This window comes from Raphanus sativus, chromosome 7, assembly GCF_000801105.2.
Source record: "Raphanus sativus cultivar WK10039 chromosome 7, ASM80110v3, whole genome shotgun sequence".
Classification (NCBI taxonomy): domain Eukaryota; kingdom Viridiplantae; phylum Streptophyta; class Magnoliopsida; order Brassicales; family Brassicaceae; genus Raphanus; species Raphanus sativus.
In genome coordinates this window covers 15,715,597-15,740,771 of record NC_079517.1, presented here as the reverse complement: position 1 = coordinate 15,740,771, position 25,175 = coordinate 15,715,597, and the positions used below count along the sequence as shown (strand labels likewise).

At 29.9% G+C, this 25,175-nt stretch overlaps 3 protein-coding genes and 1 long non-coding RNA gene across 5 annotated transcripts; 2 read left to right on the top strand and 2 right to left on the bottom strand.

Moving 5' to 3' along the window:
* The first annotated feature begins 380 nt into the window (after positions 1-380).
* On the top strand, positions 381-1,766 carry LOC108834223 (pentatricopeptide repeat-containing protein At3g60980, mitochondrial-like). Its single transcript, XM_018607568.2, has one exon. It carries the CDS (start codon positions 488-490, stop codon positions 1,733-1,735), a length of 1,248 nt encoding a protein of 415 aa, XP_018463070.2. The 5' UTR covers positions 381-487; the 3' UTR covers positions 1,736-1,766.
* Positions 1,767-16,075: 14,309 nt separating this feature from the next.
* On the bottom strand, positions 16,076-22,238 carry LOC108815510 (tubulin gamma-1 chain-like). 2 transcript variants are annotated; one of them, XM_056990593.1, is made up of 9 exons: positions 21,914-22,238; positions 21,710-21,826; positions 21,154-21,214; positions 20,982-21,086; positions 20,794-20,868; positions 20,677-20,721; positions 16,610-16,738; positions 16,413-16,517; positions 16,076-16,328 (listed from the first exon to the last, which is right to left on the bottom strand). In XM_056990593.1, exons 4-9 carry the CDS (start codon positions 21,072-21,074, stop codon positions 16,260-16,262), a joined length of 516 nt encoding a protein of 171 aa, XP_056846573.1. In that variant the 5' UTR covers positions 21,075-21,086; positions 21,154-21,214; positions 21,710-21,826; positions 21,914-22,238; the 3' UTR covers positions 16,076-16,259. The 2 variants fall into 2 exon arrangements, with proteins under 2 accessions (XP_056846573.1, XP_056846572.1); XM_056990592.1 differs by having other exon boundaries at positions 20,982-21,214.
* A 1,150-nt stretch (positions 22,239-23,388) lies between these two features.
* LOC108814631 (uncharacterized) lies at positions 23,389-24,442 on the top strand. The gene is made up of 2 exons (XR_001943673.2): positions 23,389-23,660; positions 23,962-24,442. It is a non-coding gene; the product is annotated as an uncharacterized LOC108814631 (long non-coding RNA).
* A 406-nt stretch (positions 24,443-24,848) lies between these two features.
* Positions 24,849-25,175, bottom strand: LOC130498041 (uncharacterized). Its single transcript, XM_056991380.1, has one exon. It carries the CDS (start codon positions 25,173-25,175, stop codon positions 24,849-24,851), a length of 327 nt encoding a protein of 108 aa, XP_056847360.1.

Genomic DNA, 25,175 nt, shown 5'->3' with positions numbered 1-25,175 from the left:
CCCACCTTTCTTTGCTAACGTGGATGGCTTGAGAGGCCAGATTTGTTAACTTTATATATATAGATAGATGAACAAGAACCAATATATCATTTACTAGGTAAGTAGTTCCAAAACAGACATAACTAAAAGAAAAATGTAATGAATACGAATGCAAAAGAAGTCCGACAGAGGTCAACCAAACCAGTTCCGAAACACACATAACAAAAGAAAGTTTTTTATTTATTTGCCCACCAGACATGTTTACTTATTGGCTGCTAGAGAGTTTTTAGAAAAGAAACTAAGATTTTATTTCTATTTAAATTGGATTCGGATATTAATTGATTAATGTACTTAATACCTTAAATCTTTTTTTTTTTGTTTACTTGCTGCTAAGGTTAAGAACATAAAAGAATACATGTACGTATATATTATTGGGGGAATAAACATATGACTCTGTCTGGTCCTAAACCCTATCCTTCGTTTCCTGGTCTAATAAAAAATAGTAACAATGTCCCTGATCCGCCGCATCATGCTTGGTCGGCGCAGCTTCTGCACCACCGTGGCAAGAAAAGCTGAGGACATAATGAAAAATCCAGATTGCCGTTCTTGGCAGCTAAGCTGGAGAGTCAGCTACCTCGCCAATTCTATTGGCGACTTAGACACGGCAGCTAGGTACTCTCGTTTGGCTGTCTTCAGCAAACCCGACGACGAACCGGAGGTCACAGTCCATACATGTGAAACCATCATCGGAAGCATGGTGCGTGCTAAAAGACACAAGGACGCTTACGATCTCTACGATTACTTCTTCAACAAGCATACGCTCAAACCCAACAGCAGATGCTGCAACCACATCATCGAGTCTCGTCTACAACAAGGTCTTGTTGACGAAGCTCTTGATTTCCACCGAACCGTCAAGAGTATGGTTCCTGACCACCCAAGTGAAGCTAGTTTAAGGGTATTGACTAAAGGTTTAGTCCATTCTGGTCGATTTGACCTAGCTCAAGCCTTGCTTAAGGGCAGCTCTGAAATGTTTCCTGATCACGTCGCGTTCAACAATCTGATTAAAGGGTTTTTGGATGTTGGGAATTTAGACAAGGCCAATCACTTGTTTGAACAATTCAAACGATCGTTGTCTTCTAGTATTGCTAATCACAAGTTTACATGGGATTTTTTCTATCGAGGATATCCACGATATGAAAACAGAGTCGCATTCCTGATGGTCACATTCATGGAGTACTGGTTTAAGCAAGGTAAAGAGGTGGAAGCTATGGAGTGTTACAACCAGTCTGTTCTTTCAAACAAGTTACTTGTTTGTCCAGAAACTGGCAACGCCCTTTTGGAAGTCCTGCTCAAGTACGGACAAAAATCACATGCTTGGGCATTGTACAATGATATGTTAGCTCAATGCACAACCTGCTTGGACTATGTTACGGTTCGGATAATGGTGAACGAGTGTTTTGATATGGGTCGGTGTAGCGAGGCAATCGAGACCTACTACAAGGCGACAGCCAAGGTCAGCTACTTAAGTAACGAATACATTATCTTAAGGTGTTGCGAAAACGGTATGTTGTCGGAAGCTGAGTCTCTCCTTGCGTATTCAATTGGTCGTGGTGACAAATTCATTAAAGCCACCACTTTCAAAACTATCATGAACGCTTATATCAAGGCCGGAAAAATCGATGACGCTCTTAAAACCTCCAACACAATGTTTGACGTGGCTCTAAAGGAAGTCTGCGAATGGTTTAACCCACTCTAACGTTTTTTCTTTGACTAGTAATGATTGTTATTTCCTCCTCTTGATTTAATGTTCGTTTTTTCTTAAATAAAAAATAATCTAAATTGAAATTTTAACCACCAAATAACAAATATTCGATCATCAACCTTCACATATTGCCACCAGACTCCACAGTCCACACCATATACATTGCTAATAGTTTAATACCATTGTGCCAATATTCTTTTGAAAAAAAAGATCAGGATAACACCAAACTAATTTTTTTGTCACAAAAAATAGCATCACAAGAAAGAAAATAAATTTTTATCACAAAATAATACTAAAATAAATTTTATTAAAGGGTAAATATACATTTATAATTTAAAAAATACTATTTGAGAGAATTGTCCTACTCTTTTTCTAGTTTACTACTTATTTTACCAAAACCCACTCCAAATAAACCTATGACTTATGATTACCTGAGAAAAATCTCTTTTAAAAGTCAAACATCAAATGACTTGACTCCAGAATTTCATATATTCAGAATGCCAACACCAGCAGAGACACAGAGTAGACAAGGTTTTTGGCCCAACACTTTCGTTATTTGGTTGTCTCAACTGTAAATCCCTATCTTTTCCTTGGTTATTTCGTACTTTGTATGAATCTTTCTAATAGAGTTATGTGACAAATGACAAGTCTAATGATAAACAAAATTTCCTTTTCTAGAATCCGAAGTCAAGACTCCATACATAGTAAACAATTAGTTAAAATAAATTACTCAAAAAGTTTTTCAAAATGTACACAGTTGTAAATTTTTAAATCGTGGTTTCCTATTAAAATTTACCTCCAAATGTAGTAGTATAAGATTCTAATGACGGTCCAATAATATTGAAAACTTTTCTTGAACCGGTTGAATATCTATATATCCTAGTGTGAAGTGAGTACAGACCCGACCCTGGGCTAAAGTCCGTAAAGCAAAGGCTTTGGACGCCAAGAGTTATAGAAAGTTTAGGGCGCCATCTTATTATATAAACTTTGGTTCTTCAAAGTTACTAATTAATATGATCGCGACACGTGTCAATAAATTTTTTAAGATTGCGACATGTGTTAATCTATATTATAATTAAAAATATATATTAAGACAATAACAAAAACAAATTTTGTTAAAAAATTAATTGTAAGTATATTTAATAGTAATTTTCCATTTTAAAATACTAAACAAAACATAGTTGCAAATGATTATTTGATAGTAATTTTCTTTTTAATATTTTTAAAGAGGTTAAAATTTATAATGATATAAAATATATATACTAAGATAACAAAAGCCGAATTTTGAAATAAATTAATTTTGAAATTGATTTAATTGTAAAAAGGAAATTTTCAAAAATACTTAATAATATTCTAAAATTACTTAATAGGAAACTTGGTTCTTCAAATTTGTTAATTAATAAGATTGTGATATGTGTTAAACTACTTCATAATTTAAAATAAATATATAATATAATAAAAACGATTTTTGGTGAAATTAATTATATAATAAATTTCCATTTTTAAAATCTTAAACAAAATATAATTTCAAAATATTATCTAATAGTAATTTCCTTTTTTAATAATGTGACATGTTTTAGAATATCTCATGATTAAAACAATATATACTAAGAAAATAAAAAAATAAAACGAAATTTGAAATCTATTTAATAATAAAAAAGAAATTTTAAAAATTACTTAATAATATTCTTTTAGAAATATTATTTGATAGTAATTTTCTTTTTAATATTTTGAAGTTGTGTTAGAATATCTCATGATTAAAAGTATATATACTAATTAAATTAAAAAAAGAAAGTTTTGAAAAAATAATTTCTGTAAATATTTAATAGTAAAATTTAATTTTAAAAATTATTTAATAATAAATTTTAGTTTTAAAAATTATTTAATAGTAATTTTTAGAAAATTTCCTTTTACAAATCTTAAAGAAGAGAAGTTTGTAAAATAACTTATTTAATACTAATTTTCCTTTTTCCAAAAACCAAAAAAAAGATAATTGTAAAAGATTATTTGATATTAGTTTTCCTTTTAAAATTTTGACATTTGTTAAAATATCTCATGATTAATAAAATATATAGCAATATAATAAAAACAAATTTGATTTTTAAAAAGTAATTTTTAGAATTATTTATTGGTATTTTCTGCACTTTTTTATTTACAAAAAAAAAGTTAAACAAAAAAAATTTCAAATAATTATTAATACTCTTTTTGTTTTCTAAATTTCTAAAGAAAATATATTGTAAAACAATTTGATAGTAATTGTCTTTTTCTAAGATTTTAAACATAAGAAAAGAAAATTGTAAGAGAATTTCTAATAGTAATTTTTTTCTTCAAATCCTAATAAGAAAGATTTGTATAATAATTATTTTAAATATTTATTATGAATAATTAATTTTTCTATTTAAAATCATAAACCAAAAAGAACTATACATATCTATATATGTGATTCAACTCTATAATTTTCTTTTTAAAAATCATAAACCAAAAATAATTATAATTATATACATCTATATATGTGATTAAGCTCTCTCATATATTGTCAAGACACACAAGTAAAATATCTGGTGAGTTTTCATGCATGTTCTTTCTTCACATCTTCGCGTGTTATATTTTTTTTCCGGTGTCACATGTTGAAAAAATAACTAGATATTTTGATCTTCACATTAAACTGATGTTGATTTTTTAAAAAAAATAATATAATTGTCATGCTGTTATACATTAGTTATTGTTACAATTATACTTAGACGTTTGTACATATAGATATAGGGGTGGACATGAATCGGATATCTGGGTTTTTGGAGATATTATGATCCGATCCATTTTGTCGGAATAATCAATTATTTGATCCAATTTGATCTGTAGCCACAGGGATATTCGGTGTTCCGGATATTCGGATAATTTTAGATTTTCGACCGGATATCCGATTCGATCCGTAAAAATAAATTAAAATTAGTAAATAAATCATAAATTTCAAAAATAAGATAAAATAATAATAACATTTTATTACAAAAATAAAAATTTATTACTTTTTAAAATTCTAATAAATAACTTAATAAATTTATTAAAAAAGTACTATAGAACTTATATACAATATAATATTTATGTAATATATATATACGTTTTTACATACATGTATATGTATTCATATAACGGATCAGATCAGATATCCATTCTTAATGATATTAGTATTTTTGTGATTTGCTTTGTTTCTTACATATATTGCATATTAGTATTTTCTTTGCTTCGTAGGGTTACAGATATTTCGAATTTCGGTTCAAATCGAAACAGATAAAACAAAATTTACGAATATTTTGTCGAGATGTTATGCTATTGTGACTAAGTTTATGTGACTATTATGATTATGTGTGATCGTGATTATGTGTGTTTATGCTTATCAACATATAAAAATTGGTTATGTTGTTGTAGATCATGCTACTATGAAATTTGAATAAAAGAGAACGACTTTGCAATGGATTGTTGTAGGTCATGCTATTAATGAATTTAAATCAAAAAGAAAGATTTTCCAATAGAATAATGTTACTAATAACTCGCCTATACAACATGAATATTGAAGTCGAAATCCTAACCGGAAGTTATGTGGAAAAAACAGATTTTTATTCCTAGAATAAGTCTCATACCAATATATGCAAGATGACCTTTCAAAATGAAAAGACTTCAATTTCCTATAAGAGTATTCTATGAAATGACTATCAAGAAGAGTTAAGGTCAAAGCTTAAAAGGTTGGTCTATTTGTCAAGTCCAGTCTTACAATTATACATCGCACTATCAAGAGTCACTACAACTGGAGAAGTTCAAATTTTTAAAACATAGTGACAATAGTGTTTTACAAAATATTGTATATAGAAAAAAGATGTTAAAGTCACACCATGAATGCTAAGTAAATAAATTTGATGTTTTATCTAGATATATATTCGATATTTAGCTGACTATCGATAAAACATATTGACTGGTGTTATGTAATATTAATATTTTTAATTGTGTCGTTTTTAATTTGTCTTACACAATATAAACAATATAGAGAGTTCACAGTTCTATATGTTTCAATTAACTATAGCTAATATTATTTTGAAAAATAAGAAAAAGTCAAGTATTTATTAAAAAATAAAAATATCAATGTACTATTTAAAATACCATTATTATTGAAATAGAATATCAATCAAAATTTATGTAAGAAAACAGATTATTGTTATTAAAATGTCACCAATATAGACTAAAAATTCAAGAACTAGCGTGAGAAAAATATTTACAATCTTATTATATAAAGCTTGATTCTTCAAAGTTACTAATTAACACGATTGTGACATGTGTCAAATTTTTTTTAATATTATGACATGTGCAAAAATATGATACAATTTTTTTTAGGATTTAAAAGAGATGAAGAAAAAAAGAAAATTCTCATTACAAAAATAGTCTTTTAAAGTTCAATTTATAAATTGGTATTTTTAGAAAATGAAAATTTACAAAATTTACAAAATTATCTTTTTTATATTATATATTGTTAAAAATATTTGATAGTGATTTTAATTTTTTGATTGCGACATGTGCCAATAAATTTTTAAGATTGTGACATGTGTCAAAATATGATACAATTCTTTTTTTTAAGGATTTAAAAGAGATTAAGAAAAAGGAAAAATTTTCATTACAAAAATAGTATTTTAAAGTTATATTTTAAGATTTCGTATTTAAAAAGAAAAGTTACAAAATTACCATTTTAGTATTTTACATTACATATTTTTAAATATATTTTGATAGTAATTTTCATTTTTCTAAAAATTCTAAACAAGAAACTAATTGTAAAAATATATTTTAAAGTAATTATTTCTTTGTTAATATTTTTTTAAGAAAATTGTGACAAAATATAATTGTAATTATTTCATAGTAATTTTATTTTTCTAAATCCTAGACAAAATATAATTGTAAATTATTATGTAATATTAATTTCTTTTTCTAAAACCCTAAAACACTGTAAAAGAATATTTGATAGTTGTTTTTTTTTTTTCTTAAAACAAAATCCTAAACAAAAAGATTTGTATCATGTTTGTAAGTCACAACCAAAAGAGAATTGTAAAAACTTATTTGATAAAATTTTTAATAGAGAATTTGATGATGAACATGATACCAAAAGCTATTAATTTTATAAAAGAAGTGTAAAATTAGTATTGATAGAAATTTTAAAAAGAGTAATTTTAAAATTATTTATTAGTAACCAGAAATAATTATTTTACAGCAATTTATTTCTAAAATTCTAAAGAGAAGATAATTGTATAAAGGTTATATAACAGTAATTTTTTATTTCTAAAATTCTAATAAAAAATGTAAAGGGGTATTTAATATTATTTTTATTGTAAAAAGGATATTTATAAGATAGAACATTTTTCCTTTTTTAAAACATATTCTAGAAAAATAAAAATTTAAAAACTTATTTAATAAAACATTAGATTAGTACATAAAATGTATAATGTTATCATTTACTTGATTGGTGTTATTCCACTTTCAATTTTTCTTATTTTAGGTTGGGTTCAATTCAAAAATTTAGGTATGATGTTTTTTCTAATCTACGTAGAAAGATGATAACGATTCATCTATGTACCATTATTATAAAATATAAATTTTAACTTGAATTTATGTATGAAAACTATTTTTTAGTTATAAAATAAATCTCACACAACATATACAAATCAATTATAAAACTATAATAAAATAATTATTATTTTATGTTTTCTATTAAATTAAAACATCAAACAAAACCGTTGTAACGCAACGGGCTCATATCTAGTATTAACATAAAGTTCCTTGTAGTACAGCGGTTTTACTCCTCCCCCTCGATCAAATAGTAATGGGTTCGAATATCACCACTTACGTTTTTGTTTGTGATATAATCACAACATTTTTTTCTTTTTCTTTTCTGCTAATAAAAACGAAATATTTATTCATTCAAATGTACAGAAGATTTTGTTACTTATTCTGACAACCTAGTTTCTTTAACAAACATATTATATTAAACGATACGTTTAATAGATAAATAATTTAATTAAACAAAATCTAATTATTTCTCCTCGGCTTATTCCTTTTTTTGGTAAAGAAAAGCTTTTGTCTTTTTATTTCTTTCAGCTCTGGTATTTGCTAAAGTAGATGTATGAATAAGAGATGTTATAACAATTATTTGAATGATCAATTGCCACTGTTTATTGTGATTGAACTTTGTCAAAATACATAGCTTCTTGTTTTTTTTTCTTTAAGCTTTAAAATGTACTAGGTTAAGTATTTTCTGAAACTCTATGAACACAATTAAAATTGTGAAGTTGATGTTAGCGTGATTTTATCATATGTTTTCGTCTATCTATAAACTATATGCATTTTGTTGTTTTTTGTCTTTTGGATTTTTTTTTAAATGCTATAAAATTAAAGTGGAACCAAAAAATTAAAGAAAAAAGTTCATAAAAAATCTGCAACTAATATTTATGCATTTTATTTCTTTGGAAATAACTCAAAATAACAATATTTAGTACTATTTTGATTATGTTTTCAAATAATAATAAAAATTAGTTATAGTCAAGGCAGTAATTTTTTGATCCGCTTTAGGCGCGGGACAACTCCGGAGAGACATAATCGAGATGAGCAAGATGATTAAAGTTCAAGGTATAAGTATAACCGAGAGACATGTTTTCGTGTCTGCTGTTGTTTTCCACTTTAAGTATAAAGCCCATTCATGTTAAGATCCAAACCATTAATGATGTTGTTTTTTACTTTAAGTATCAACTAGATTTTGACCCGCCCTTGAAAAGACGGTTTTTTTTTTGTTGTTTTTTCAGTATAAAGATTAACTATTATTCGTTTTAATTATATAAACCGTAACATGATCAAATTTCAATTATGCAGGTTTGTAATAGTGTGTACAGTATGACGAAATTTAAAATGCGTCATACAACCGTTTTGTGTTTGTAATAAGTTAAACAATGTTTTATCCGAAATTCTTACTTGGGCTATTATATAATTTTAAAGATTTATAATTATATAAAATATTGCGAAAAAGTGCGGGTTGTTTTCACTTATTAACCGAAAATTAATTTACAAATTACTATTATTTTTGTTTCAAATCATAACAATTGAATTTTTATATTTTTATTATTTGTTTTTTCTCTTCAAAATAAAAATAAATAAAACAAATATTTGGTCAAGAGTGATTCGAATGAATTTATATTTTTTATTAAAGAACATATAATTTAAAAGTTTTTTTTTTGAAAATAATGTTGAGTTTTAAGAAGTGTTTTCATATTCGACCTAGATCTGTTGAACTGGAAGACCCGTACCATGTATATAATCTAGTTCGGATTTAATGAAAAAATCGTTAATTAAAAATCCGATAAAACCCGGTAAAACCCAAAAATTCATTATTAACCTGTGATCTAATACCAATGATCAAATAAAACATAAAATATCTTATAGTATTTTGTTTTTTTTTATTAAATTAATCATATACTTTTTAATAATACATAAATTTGTGGTCTTTAAACTTTGATGATATTTTTATTATGTCATCCAAATAAAAAAGATAATATAAAAACTTATTAATATGACAATATTAGTTTATTTTTGTTATTAATGACCTATTATAAGTTTGTATTTTTCTATTTTTTATTTTAGATTTAAAATTAAATTTATGATACATAGATTTAAGAAAATAACATTATAGTGTCATTATGTTTTTTTATTCATTTAGTTTCAGAATATATATGTCTAATATTTGAACATAAAATATTTATATTAAATAAAAGTAACATATTTTATAGATATGTGTAAGCCCATTATTTGTTGATCCATTAAAATATATTTCTGCAGGCCCAAAACTAAAAGACTCAAATGCCATTAATGAATTTTATTAATCCTTTGTAAAAATAAGGGTATTTTTGAAAAATTTAAAACATTCATTAAGGGTATAATTTAGGAATGATCATGTTTAATGGTATTGAAGCCTGTAAAATATTATTAACCAACCTGCGCAACAAAGTTGCTGACAAAACGACCATCGTCTGTACACATGCTTGGACCGTATGCGTTGAAGATCCTAGCAATCCTGACCTGTAACCACAATCAACAAAGCAGACAAGAAGTTACTTACTGAAACGTACTCCATCTCTTCTTCCTCATCAGTTACTAAACATAAACATAACTTGGCTTGAATGGGGTGAAAACGAAACAATAACCAACCTCAACATCAAGTTCAGATCACAAGAAACAGTGAATAAAGCCTGAGAGTGATAACTCAGAAATGCCTATATGCCAAGTCCCACAACATAACTTATAATCTACCAAAATGCATTGCAGACTAAAAAGCTATCGAAGAAGGTCCATAACTTGATGCAAGCAAATTCACATCACACTAGAAGCATCAGTGAATAAACTTGAGAACCTAAACTCAGAATGCCTAGGTGGCTACATGTCAAGTCCCACAACTCATGAACAGCAAAAGCAAAAATATTATAAAGAAGAGAGAAAAGGAACATAAGAATGTAACTGAGTTTGGAGTTACATAAAAGGTGCTTGAGATCCAATACATTCAGAAACAGTTCAATGTGCCTCAGTATCTAGTGTTTGCATTGTTCATCCTACACAGAGTGAAAAAACTCTCTTAGTATGCAACTTAGTTATCAGAGACTGATTCATCCTAATATGTTTTGAGTTGATAAGAGCCTTTTGTATATTCATCAGAAACTAAAGAAGAGATATGGAATCAATCACACAGCACATGAAAACCAAACATCACCAAATATACACACACATATAGATAATAAGGGTTTCAATGTTATGAATCCTCGCAAATACAAACAGATAGATAATAAGGGTTCCAATGTTATGAATCCCAAAAACAAACAGATAGATAATAAGGGTTTCAATGTTATGAATCCTCACAAAAACAAACATATAGATAGATAATAAGAGTTTCAATGTTATGAATCCTCCAAAAGAAAACAGATAGATAAGGGATATCTTCTTTCGTTCATTACTTCTTCATCTTCCACGTCATATCCTTCACAAATACACAACACAGAGTTAGTAATAAAACAAAAATCAGAACCAGAAAGATCCAAAAACCACCGATTCACCTGCTCTACTTCTTGGTAACACGTCTGGGCCACTTCAACTCTTGGTTTTACAGCCTCCAATGAGTCTTATTGAGCACAACATACTTGAACTCCTTATCCTCCAGATAATCGACAAAATCCTGACCGTGAGAGATGGTCTCCGTAAGATCCGCTTTTTCTTCTTCAGAAACAACTTTGGTATCAGGAACGCAACTACTGAGTATGGAGTTGATTGTAACTTCATTCAGTGCAGCTGGAAAATATTTGAGAACATTGATAGCTTCCTTGATGAAATATGTTGTCCTCATTCTACGCTTGTGGAAAAGATTTGAAGGCATCGATCGACTCCTTAATGAAGAATGGGGTTCTCCTCCTAGTATAGGCATCAACCACAGCTCCTAAATGGCGAGATTCGGTTGGAATTCCACCACTCACCATCCCCAGTAGGACTTGAAGAGCATTTCCTGGTTGACATGCAAAGCTGAATGCCTTTAGAAGTGCCATGAATGTGTCACCATTAGGAGTCTCAACTTTTATCATCTCTTCAAACAGTCTCGTTGCCTTGTCAGCATCATAGGCGGAGTAGACCTTCAGCTGTTGGTTGTATACAATAACTCTCACAATCTTCAGGACATCCTGATCAGCCTTGATCGATTCCACTCATCTTCTACTATTCCTGTTTTGAGTGCTAAGGCGTGAATCCTTTTGACGTTGTGGGTAGCGGCAATTGTGTTGACATAACAAACGAGATTCAAAAGAACAAGTCTTTATCGTGTCGAAGAAAAGAATAAGCTAACACAATATTCAATTTTATGTAACACCAAAAATATATTTTAGAAATAGCCTCAATAATGAATTATTGTGCACAAAATTGGAACACAAAACGAGTTGCAATGAATTCTACAAAAAAAAAATCAAACTGAAATCTTCAAGTTCCTACAAAACCACAAAACAATTTATTTGAATAAGCAACAAATCATTCTTTTCATTTTCTCATATTACTGATTACATAACAACTAATATGTTTATCTTTCTAATCAAATCAAAATTTAATCTATGAATCAAATCATACACTAAGATGTTTCATTTTTACTTAGATATATACATTATGATTCTATATCTACTTAGATGCTAAGAAAAAAGGGGTTTGTTTGATTATAATTCAATAAATCAAAAAGTAAAATCACAAGAAATAGCCACAAAAACACATAAAATTTATGAAATAAGAAACTTAACCAAGGCTATCTGATTTAGAGCTTGTTTATTGACTTTGCTGAGAACACACATTTATATCTCTATAATATTATTTGAGAAGTCAGTTTCCTATGTGTCGCGCTCACGTTAACTTTCGTGATGGTTTATTACATTAATACTCTTAATGAATCGAAAATATTATATTTAAATACTATTATTAAATTTTTATTTAGTTTCCATTTTAAAATTTCCAAATAACATATATAATAAAAAGGAAACATTAATGAATTTTAAGAAGCAAAATAAAAAACGAAAATATATGTATATATAATATATTTCATTAAAAAGGAAAGTTCACAAAATTAAAATATTCCAGTTAAAAATATTTTTAAATAACATAATATAGAAATAAAATATTTCTTTATATCAATATTTTCTTAGATGAAAAATATATATTTGTATATAATGTGATTTCATAAAATAAAATTCACACAGATAATCTTGATATTAGAATAAAAAATATTATTTATTTTAAAACCTAATTTTAAACAATACAAAAATATATATTTTCCACAGTAATAGAAATTTTTTATATATCTAACTATTTTCTTAGATTATTACATAAAATAGTTAAGTAACCGAAACTCATTATGTTTGATTAATATTTTATAATTAATTAGTATTATTGAAATGTTTTATTTATTTTCGTATATTTATTTGACTATAATATTTTTCAATTACAGCAATTTTTTTTAAATAAATTATATTTATTTATATAATATGGTTTCTAAAATACAATCACAAAATTTTTGTAAACTTTTTATTTTTAAGACATATTAGAAAAATAAAAAAAAATTAACAATAAACATCTTTTGATAAATATATTTTATTTTATCATTATTTTTTTTAATATTAAATTTATTTTTAAATTTTATGTTTTTATGTTTGTGGAACTTAATATAACCATTACCAAAATACCAAAGTGAATCTGAATTCTCATTTTAAGATGATTTAAAATAAATTCCAGTTTTACCATTTAATAAATCAAAAACATAAAATTATTTAGTATTTATAAAATATTTTTAATTATTTTAAATATTGATATGTGTTCCTGAGCTTCCAAATATGTATTAGTTACTTATTTATGTAACTTTTTATTTCTCTTCCCTTCATTTTCTAATATTTCTTTACAAAAACAACATATAATTTGATAAATATTATGAAAATACATGCACATTCAAACGATAAATAAAATTAACTTAATTTAAAAATAATAATTGTGATTCATTTCGAATTTGAAAGAATATTTGTAATTCAATATATTCACAACATGAATGACTCAACTAATCCAACCTATATCTAAAATCATATATTTAACTACAATAAGAATATATAATTTTAGAGTAATAATTATTTAATAAATGTAAATTATAGGATGACTCAAAACATATTTACAAATGAAAATAAAATATTAACCAATTGTTATAATTTAGCTATTTTAAAAAATCTATATATATGCATGAGACTGTAGAGTATTATTTTTTATTTCATTCTAATCACAGTATATCTTAAGTTATACATAATTTTCCTCAAATTTTTTACACATCTAAGAAAACAACCAACAACCAACGTAAATGCAAAAAAAAAATTAATCATCTTTTAATATATTTAAAATAAAAAATATTATAGTTGAATTCAGAGAAATAGATGCAATTTAATACTTTGATAAGCAACAAAACCGACTAGATACATATCTAATATCATATGTCTAATTAAAGTAATATAATATTATTAATATAAATTATGCATACAAATTATAAAATAATTTAAAATTAATTTTAAATTAAAAGTAAATAACAATTAATTATTATAGTATATTTATTTTATAATATTTATACCCGTGCATGAGCACGGGAAATCACCTAGTATATATATATATATATTGTTAACTAAACTTGGAGAAACATAAAAAAAACAAATATTAAAGGATTTTCCAAGGAAAAACACCTTGTCAAATAATCATGTTAAATAGGAAATATAAGTGTGAGTGATAGAGAAATGAAAACCTAAAAACATTTTAACAAGAAAATCCTAAAAATTGAAAATTTTCTTTTGCTTAATGGAGAAACTTTAAAACAAATATAGATAGGGGGAAAATCAAAATCCGCTAAAAAGAGAGAAGAAGAAGATGAATTATTAGTGAGAGAAAAAATGATCCTAAAACCTTTTTTACACAATCTATTAGATTGATTTTGTGGTTGGAAGAGTAAACTTTTGAAGTAGAGATGATGGAAATATCATGGTACACGATAAATAGAAGAGAATAATCTAGTTTATGAGTGAGAGAAAGATGATAACAAAGACATAAAATATTTTTTTGAAAAAGAGAAAACTCTGAAATAGATGATAAAGATGATGGAAAGATCACATACAATAAAAAGACAAGAAAATAATCAATCTATTTTTTTGCTAAACTGTAAATATCATAAATGAATAGAAGATAATACAAGGAAGATCTTAGTTCAGGACCATCTTGGCAAAAAAAGAAATAAAAAACAAGATGGAACATAATTTAAACCTAACAATTGAAACTGGTGTTTAATTGTGGTAACTGAGCCACATGACCATTAGCGACATAAACTGCTTCCTATGTCTCTGAGCTGATATGATGTTTCTGGTCTCCCTGTCTATGAAGTTGAAAACTGTCGCCGGCGGGATGGTTGTTTGGTTGTGGATCAGATTGTTCCTCTGCTTCCACAGTTGGTAGATAACTGATTGGACTGCCACCTTCCTTAAGAGGCATAATCATTTGTGAAAATAATCAATCTATCAATGAAGTAATAAGATTTTAAAACCATTTGTACAATCTGTTTTTTTTGTTAATCTTAATATATATGTTGAGTTTTGATTAATAAGACGCCGTTTATCAATTTGAAATTTATCTGTGATTTGTCAAACGTGTTCCGGTTAAAATACATCGTCAAATATTAAAGATGAAGAAAAGAAATGTGAAAAAATAATAAAGAATCAATTTAAGTCATACAAAATGAAGTTAGGCCATAGCAAAAAATTAATAATAAGCCGATTTGCAAATTTCTCATTCATCATAAATAATAGTAAACCATAACATTAATGGTCATCGACTGTTTTGAGGGTCGGTATAGAATGTTAGGGCACCTCCATTGCACAACTCTTAATAGAGTTTGTTAGCACTGGGGTCCCACCAATCCCTCTTTTTCTTTAAAACTTCCACTCTCTCACCTCTTAAACCTCTTGTTTAAAAGGTAACTCTTACACTGTTCCGCGGGTCCCACGCACACGTGGTGACCCGCGATTGGTCGGTCTTTTTTTTTTTTTTTTTTTTAAAAATCGATTAAAATTAAAAAAAAAAAGTTATGAACCCCAAAATTGAGGTTCAGGGATGGAGATGGTCTTAGGCTCCTTGCATGTTCAATTGGTCTTAGTGACGTAATCGTTAAAGTCACCACGTTCAAAACTATCATAGACGCTTATATCTCAAGAATCGATAACGCTCATAAAACCTCCAACAAAATGATCGATGCGGCTCTAATTGAAGTCTCCGAACAGACTTTCTCCACTCCAACCTTTTTTCTTTGACTAATGGTTGTTACTTCCTCTCGATGAATGTTCGTTCTTTTAAATATAAATTGTAACAACCAAACAACAAATATTCGATCATCACCAGAATCCACACCATAATCAGGGCCGGCTCATAAACATTTTAGGCCCCTGGGCAAAAATAAATTATATAGTTTTTTGACAATTTTTCTTTTGAAAATTATTTAAAATCTAAAATTTAATATAATTATTTAAGCAATTATATTATTTTGTATGAAAAATTTCAAGATAAATTTAGTTTTTAAAATATACATAACTAAATTTAGTTAAATTATATTTATATTTACATTTTTATTTATTAAAATTTTTAAAAACAATTCTAAAAAAAAAACTGGATCCTTGGGCCCTGGGACGGTCGCACTCCCCGGCCACCCATCTAAGCCGCCCCTGACCATAATACATTACTAATAGTTTAATACCATTTAAGGTTTACCTGCCACACTCTTTTTCTAGTTTACTACTCATCCTACCAAAACCCATTCTAAAGCAAACATATGATGACCTGAAAAATCTCAGTTAAAGGTACAACATCATACCTTTACTCTGGATTTTCATATATTTATTGGGACCTATCTTTATTATATTTAGAATGCCAAATTAGGATCCACAACACCAGAAGCATTGCCTTCACTAGTTAAAAGCTGTTCAGGATCCTGAGAAAGACACACAGAGCAATTGTCCTTTAGTGTTCCTCCATAACTGTAACCATAGATGCAAAAACGCTTAATTTACATTACCTCCATTCCCCATTTGATGTAATCTGGTGATTCACAGGCCTTATATTCATCTACCAAACTCTCAATTATGTCCCTTGCTTCATCAAACTCTGAAAGATCATTGTCCTGTCCACATCCACGTACATATATACATTCTCATATGATTAAATACTCACTAAACATAAACGCAGGATAGCTAAGCAGTCATGTCAACTTACAGCAAACATGGGAAACTTTCGGTAATTGTCAAGAAAAGCTTGCTTCTTCCTCAATTTCTCATATTGGCTAAAACATTTGCTGAAAAGGTGCCTGATACTCGTGTGGCTTGCTAACATAAGACCACTCACCTGAAATATCAGATACACCACTGATAGAACCGTATTTTATAAACTACGGATTACTGAATATTGTAAAAAAAATAAAAAATGATAATACTATACCAAAGAGTAAGAAAAGGATGATACAACTGCAGAGGCGAGATATTATCTCTTTCCTTAACTCAAAATACGTCCCGTAGTGCGACGGTTCGATAACGTAATGAGTCCCAGGATACAACTGCAAACAATCTTCTGAATTTGCGTCACTCTATCAGAAGCCTGGCGAAACTAATTTTGTGTTGTACTCTCAGACACAAAAATAAATAAAATAAAACATCACTATAACATGGAGGAATTGTATTTGTTGTTGGTTTTCAAGTGTGTCTCACTCTATTCTTTTCTAAATGGCTCACAAGCCTTTATATAGAAAATACAAAACATCACATTATGCTTTTGAGAATCCATAACATACAAGAGAGTAATGGAGTCTTAAAGTCAAAAAATCAATATTGTCATTAAGAAAATTTAATTCCTTTTGACTCAATTTTTAATGACTTAGCAATAAAGAATATATTATATATTTGACCAAATCAAACATAAATAATATTTCTTTTAATTTGGGTTTGCATTTTATGTTTATACAAACATAAAGATAGTCATGAATAAGTAATGGACATAATATCCAACTAACAAATTCAAACCCAAATATCCAATATATGACATTTGCTAATTTTTAATATTTAGCCAAACTCATTTTGGACTTCCATTTCTCATTCAAAACCAACTCTGATTTTGACATACGAGTACACTACTTCATAGTGTCAAACATTCGGTTATTCCGACGAACGTCTTCGTCCCGAAACATACCGAAAAATGGTCTTAAACCATTTCGTCAAAAACGAGTTCCAACAATCCCCCACATGAATAGAAATGCTTCTAGACACTAGACGACTCGACAGACTTGACTTCCTAGACAAGACTCGACAAGACTCAACAAGACTCAACTAAGGACTTTTGAGAGTACAAACGAGAAATTCACTGCATGATGAGTTGGTAGCAATTTTTCAGCCTTGAACCAGTCATTGTTAATAGCTATCGGATTTACTCGGCCAGGAGGTGGCCATGATGTCTTGAACCTCCCGGGCTTTGGTGTAAACCTAGACAATAGCCAAAACACAGTTTCATTCTCTCACAAAACCAATTTCTCTATTGTGTTCATTTTGGCCGTGAACATTCCTGGTAATCATGAGTGAACTTTAGAGAATATAGCCATTTTATTCTCCTAGAAACGGCCCCATTTCACACCCACAAGGTGATTTGCCATTAGTTTTGTTTAGAGGAGTATCATGTACTACTCCATTCATATCTCAAAACAATTGGCACAAATCATTAAAAGCAAATGCTTATCCTCTATTCCTTACATGTAGCACTATTTAATCATCCTAGGAACTGGGTATAGACCGAAGTCATACAGTGCTTTGGGCAGATTTAGTTTGACTTAGTTGTCTCCTTGAACCTATTTCTTGGGATCTCCAATCTGATAAGTAGAGTTACCGCCAAACCTCATCTTAGTTCATAGGCTAAACCCATTCCTCTTGATGATATTACAATTTGATCTCATGACACACCTTTAATAAAAGGATCCTAGTTTGTCATCACATTGAACATAATCTATTGAGATTAGTCGAGATCAATTGTCTAATGATTTTGTCATCTTTTTTTTTCTCAAGATACAATTAACCATTATACACAAAACTCAGTGTATGACACTAGTTTTTTTTTTTTTTAAATCATAGTTTGATAACTATCACTAAGTTAATTTGGCCTCTTGCCAATAACTTTATATGGTAAGCAAAGCTTCCCCCACATTTCTTGAGATAGCTCAAAATCATGCATATTTATTTACATTTAACATCTCTTAAGAGTTTAGAAAATTACTCTACAACTCTTTTAGATTTAAATGAATAAAAATAATTTCGAAAAATTATTACAATTTTCTTTAAAATGTATTTCATTCTCAGAAATTCACATTTTAGATACAACTATTTTCATAGTTCTTTCAAGTTGATTTATAACTCTATGATTTGAATTTTTCCAAAACATATTTTTGCTTTTAGCAAATATACATATCATTACATGATATTTTTCTACCATAAAAACCACAATTTTCTATGATTATTCTCAACCATATTGACTTTAGAACTACAATACATATGTCAGTTTCAGTCATATTGGTCTGAAAATTCTCACTGGTTTTGCATGATCAACCTTTTTAAAAAATTGCATTTAAGCATTGACGAAATACAAATGTTTTGATCAATATCAACAAACATTTTATTTCTTATGGCAAATGATTTATATGTGGCAGACCTCTTCCAAATTTAATTTGGGGCGTCGACTCACAAAATTCCATTTCCATTCATATAACATGATTCCTTAAGAATCAAAATGTTATTTATAACTATGGTTTCACCATATTTGAAACTTGAATTTCTTCTGATTTTCTCATGGTCAACATACTTAATAACTAAATTAAGTTATCCCAAAATCTGAAAGAAGAAAACAAAAACGTTAAATCATTCTTGATAATTAAAGCAAATAATTATCTTAACCAAGTCAATGCAATAACATATTTTGACCAATTAGAAAAAAACGTTTTAACTTGATGGAGATCTTGTTTGCATCAAAACAAAAACAAGATATCATTAGTGCATATAATGAGAAAAAATGAATTTTTATCTCCATAGAAATCATCAACAAAAATAATCTGATGGAATGAACAGAATTTTTTTATCACCATGAAATCTCCAATTCCTGTTTTCATGACAAAACACTTCACAAAATAATCAGTTTTGTTAGTATAATAATACAAACAAAAAATTTACTAGAAAGATTATTTTGTAATAATCCTATATATCTGATTTCGGCCTCTTTTCCCGAGAATTGATCAACAAACCTGTTCTTACAAAAAAATACTTTTTACAATAATCAGTCCGGTTAGTGCAAAGCAATAAACGGGACATATTTTGAGTTAAGACTGATAGAACCGTATTTTATAAACTACGGATTACTGAATATTGTAAAAAAAATAAAAAATGATAATACTATACCAAAGAGTAAGAAAAGGATGATACAACTGCAGAGGCGAGATATTATCTCTTTCCTTAACTCAAAATACGTCCCGTAGTGCGACGGTTCGATAACGTAATGAGTCCCAGGATACAACTGCAAACAATCTTCTGAATTTGCGTCACTCTATCAGAAGCCTGGCGAAACTAATTTTGTGTTGTACTCTCAGACACAAAAATAAATAAAATAAAACATCACTATAACATGGAGGAATTGTATTTGTTGTTGGTTTTCAAGTGTGTCTCACTCTATTCTTTTCTAAATGGCTCACAAGCCTTTATATAGAAAATACAAAACATCACATTATGCTTTTGAGAATCCATAACATACAAGAGAGTAATGGAGTCTTAAAGTCAAAAAATCAATATTGTCATTAAGAAAATTTAATTCCTTTTGACTCAATTTTTAATGACTTAGCAATAAAGAATATATTATATATTTGACCAAATCAAACATAAATAATATTTCTTTTAATTTGGGTTTGCATTTTATGTTTATACAAACATAAAGATAGTCATGAATAAGTAATGGACATAATATCCAACTAACAAATTCAAACCCAAATATCCAATATATGACATTTGCTAATTTTTAATATTTAGCCAAACTCATTTTGGACTTCCATTTCTCATTCAAAACCAACTCTGATTTTGACATACGAGTACACTACTTCATAGTGTCAAACATTCGGTTATTCCGACGAACGTCTTCGTCCCGAAACATACCGAAAAATGGTCTTAAACCATTTCGTCAAAAACGAGTTCCAACAACCACTAAGGTAAGACTCTTCATACTAGCAGCCTAAGAGAGATATATAGAGCAAAAAAACGTAAGATTACCCTATGGGCAGTTTGAACATATGGGGACTTCTTGGAAAGTGCAACCTGTCGAGAATAAGACAAAATTGTGAGTCAAGTGCATTGTCGAGTCGAAAGCAGACACAGTTTGGTTAGAACCTGTATGCTTGCAGGTCCCCACTCAATGAAGTTAACAAGCTTCCTTTCTCGAATCCTCTGCAAACTCTCATGCACCTAGTACCAAGTAGCGAAACAAACACATCAGAAATCACATCAACAAGACAGAATTAACAGATTCATCCTCGATATATTGACAAGAAAATTGCTAGATGCCACAGAACTTTTACCTGAGTGGGATCGACTTCTCCTTGAATAATATTCAATATAGATATGTACTTTGCCTGGCTAGCTTCTTTGTTTCTAGCATAAGACGACACCATGACATTCTTTGTCTGCTAATACAATCATGTTAGAAGAACATCCTATTCAAATTTCGAGAAAATGATGGAGAAAGCCAACAGCTCATCTGTAGAAGCCTTCTCGTAACATCCAGCACGGTAGTTTTGCGAATAACATTTGCCTGCCAAATACACAAGAGAGCATGAAACCAATCAAACTGGAACATAGCACACTAATGTGGCTTTATAAAACTGTGACACATAACATATATAGTCAATGTTCAGGATACAGTGGGCGTGCAACAGTCAAAGGAGTATAGATGATTAATAAGTCAAGACTTCAAGTGAACAAGGGGGAAAAAAGGTCACTCACACTAGAAGCAGCAGTGAATAAAGCCTGAGAAAGATAACTAAGAAATGTGTATATGCCAAGTACCACCAACATAACATATCATTTAGCAAATGCATTGCAGACAAAAGACACCATGAATGAAGTTCATTAAGGCTTAAATAATGTAAGGTTCTGCGGTAGATGATTAATAAGTCAAAACTACAAGCGAACAAAGAAAAAAAGTCGTTCACAAGCAGTGAATAACCTGAGAACCTTAAACTTATAAGTTTGGAAACTATACGAATGACTGAGATGCTAATCTAATAAGATACAGATGGGTGTAAACCTGAGCCGGTGCCACCAGCAATGGAGAGGCAGAGAACAAAACCCTCAAGGCTGTCACTTATCCATCAGCTTCTCGATCAATCATATCCATGATCTCCTCCTCTTCAACACCTTTCCCCTGTCCAAATATAGCAAGTGAAGACAAACATCAAGACTAGTTTTTTTTTTCACAAGGTTTGTTAACAAACAAGTCCAGTTAAGAAACCTGGTGATAGCTAGCCAAGTCCTCTGAGGATACCATCTTTACTGATGCCGTGCTCGAGGCAGAGCTGTTTCCAGAACTCCATCCCGATAATCGCATTGTCCCACTTCCACTTGCAGCGTTATTAGACAAAAACTAGGGTTTCTAGAGACTGTGAACCAAGAAGATGATGAAAATGATTATAAATAATTACGAGTGGCGCGTTAGCCATTTTTTCAAAAGTCGAGTGAAAAAGCAATAAAAAGAGCAGAAATGTGGGCATTTTAGAGTTGCTAAGAGCCCCTACGTGTCAGTTGCTCAGTGGACTGCACATTAATGTCTCTCTCTAGGGATGTTAACGTGGATGATTGGCCATGGGTTTACCAAAATCCACTAATATTGGGTTGGGTTTTTACCCATCCAAAATTAATTGGGTCAATTATGGGTATAAATTTTAAAGCCCATATTTATAGTGAGTAAAACAAAAGGTTAATGGGTACCCATGGATTTTCATGTATATAAAACAAAATGGATTATATTTTCCACTATTTTAATTAAATAAGAAAATTTGCATAAACTTTTTTCTGTCAATAACAAAAAAAAGTTTCCGATAAATTAAAACACATGTTTTTCAACTAAAATCGGAAAATCGAGTTTTCTCGCCAAAACTCAAAAACCGAGTTTTCCCGCCAAAAATAGAAAACCGAGTTTTCCCGCCAAAAACGGAAAACCAAATTTTTCCGCCAAAACTAAAAAATCAAGTTTTTCGGTCAAAATCAAAAACCCGGATTTCTACGCCGAAACCCGAAAACCAAGTTTTTCCACCAAAATCGGAAACCGGAAACCGGATTTTCCCGCTAAAACCGGAAAAATAGAGTTTTCCGCCAAAATCCGAAAACCGGGATTTCCCGCCAAAATCGGAAAACCGGGGTTTCCCGCCAAAACCGGAAACCGGATTTTCCCGCCAAAATCAGAAATCTGGGTTTTCCCGCCAAAATCTAAAATCCGGATTTTCTGGCCAAAACCGGAAAACGAATTTCCGCCAAAACCAGAAACCCGCGGTTTCCCGCCAAAATCAGAAATCTGGGTTTTTCCGCCAAAACTCGTTTTTCCGGCCAAAACTTTTTCTGGCCAAAACAAAAGAACCAAGTTTTCTCGCCAAAACCGAAAAACCAAGTTTTTCCGCCAAAACCCGAAAACCGAGTTTTTCCATCAAAACCTGAGTTTTCCGTCAAAAACGGAAAACCGAGTTTTTCCACCAAAACTGAAAAACCGAATTTTCCCACCAAAATCGGAAGAATATCTCACATTAGTGATATTAATATTTTACATAATCTTTTTAAAGCAAATAAAGTAGTAATTTGGATACGCATGGGTAAACTTATACACATTTGAATTATTTTTATGGGCTAAATTTTAAACTTGATGTTTCTAGATTTTCAAGAATCGGGTATAAATTGAGTTGGGTTATTTGTGGATTGGGCTGGACTGGACTGGGTTATTTTACCGACATTAACATCTCTATCTCTCTCCCCTTCGTCGGTTTCCTCCTCCCAAAATCACTTCTTTCTATTCCTTCTTCAAAGTCGATCACGTCTTCTCTCCCAATTTTGATCTTAATTTTCGTCGGGTTACAAAAAGGATCCAATCTCGATCGAATAATCTTCTGTCTCTGGAATCAAAGACAATTCTGGTTTGTCTCCGGGAGTCGCTGCTTTCACTGGCCGTTTCGAGCCACCGCTAGAAGAAGATCACTGCTTTCACCTCTCTTGTTAGTCTCCGTTTAGCCGATTTGATCTCTTTTCATACTTAATCTGTATTGCACTTTCCTAATTAATATATTTGAATGAATAATTTCATTTTTTCTGTGTGATTTTGAACCTTGAAAACACTACATTCTGATCGGATTTTGGATGGTTCAGTTTGTTCTTTGTGATTATGTATCATGTTCCAAGATCGCTTGTTTAAGTATTAGAAAGGTCAAACTTTGTAGTCTTATGTGAATCTTAGATGAGAAAATTGTTCTCTTACTTACTAATGTTTCATCTCTTACTTACTAATGTGAATCTTAGATGAGAATAGCTTTGCCTACAGCAGCTTTATCAGGAAGTGAAGAATTTAGCCCCCCCCCCCCCAGAGATCAAATCTAAAGGCAAGGGAAATAAATCTGATGAGGTTGGTGGGAAAGCTACTTTGAACATTCGTAAGCTCTCCATCAGGGGTTTACAATCGAGAAAAAAAAGCTAAGGCCGTGGCTTTGGTTCAACAAGGTCTGTCAATCCAATGGGAGTTATGAGACAGGGGACAACAAAACAACTTCGCAGTGCAAGGCTTACAAACGTCTGAGAAATACGTCGACAAATGCTATAACACTAGATTTTCTTGTTCGGTTCAATTAACCAGATTTGTTCTGTGACAGAAGAAGCCAAGGCTTGTAGTTAGTTGTAAATGTTTTCTTTATAAGGCTTTTGTTTAGTACCCATCGAAACATAAACCTTCTACTACATTTTTGCTTCTATCTTATAAGACAGAGGAAGACATGATTTTTTTTAATCATATTTTAAAATAGATTCATCGACACAATAAATTAACTAGAACCTAAGAATGTATCATAAGTTAAAAACACCAAATAGCTTCTTGCATTGTATCATAAGTTTAAAACACCAGATAGCTTCTTCATCTCCAGATCATCTTCTTCTGTCCGAAGGCTTTCTTGTCGAAGGTAATCTTCGTTCCAGAGCTTCTCTGCACGCATGTACTTGGGTCGGATAGGGTATGGAGCCATCTCAACCACGTCGGAGAGAATTTGCAGAGCTCTACTACTCCTCTTGTAGCCACAGCCCACATGCTCACCCTCGCGGTTCACAACCACAAACTTCTCCAACATTTTTGTAGTAATCAAAGAGATTATACATTCGTATTCCGGGAGGGATATTGTAAACAAAAAGTGTCTGTTTTCTTAAGGATACTTCCAAAGCAAGATCATGAGCTCCATCAAATCCTTCCGAGGGTCTGGAAATCCCTCAGACGATAAAAGAGAAATTCCTTGATCGTGCAAAAACTTCTTTTTTAACGCCTTCTCTGCTTCTTCAGCAGAAGTGAACTCAACATCGCCATCGCCATCGCCAATTTGGTTGCCCTCACAGTCTATAAGAAGTCGAACTTGAACAACTTTTCCAACATCTTTTAATAAATCGATGAGATCTTGAATTTTAGTTGGGCGAGGGAGATTGCTGACAAAGATGGTCTTATTTCTTACAGCAACTGCCTCTTGATAAAGTCTCAT

What these genes read in the sequence shown, in the direction of transcription:
- LOC108834223 (XM_018607568.2), top strand. Translation starts at nt 488, where the DNA reads ATGTCCCTGATCCGCCGCATCATGCTTGGTCGGCGCAGCTTCTGCACC.
- LOC108815510 (XM_056990592.1), bottom strand. Translation starts at nt 21,074, where the DNA reads ATGGTGTCGTCTTATGCTAGAAACAAAGAAGCTAGCCAGGCAAAGTAC. An exon ending in GAGAAGTCGATCCCACTCAG is followed by an intron (nt 20,869 to 20,981) that starts GTAAAAGTTCTG and finishes ACTTGGTACTAG; the next exon opens with GTGCATGAGAGTTTGCAGAG. An exon ending in GGGGACCTGCAAGCATACAG is followed by an intron (nt 20,722 to 20,793) that starts GTTCTAACCAAA and finishes TATTCTCGACAG; the next exon opens with GTTGCACTTTCCAAGAAGTC.
- LOC130498041 (XM_056991380.1), bottom strand. Translation starts at nt 25,175, where the DNA reads ATGAGACTTTATCAAGAGGCAGTTGCTGTAAGAAATAAGACCATCTTT.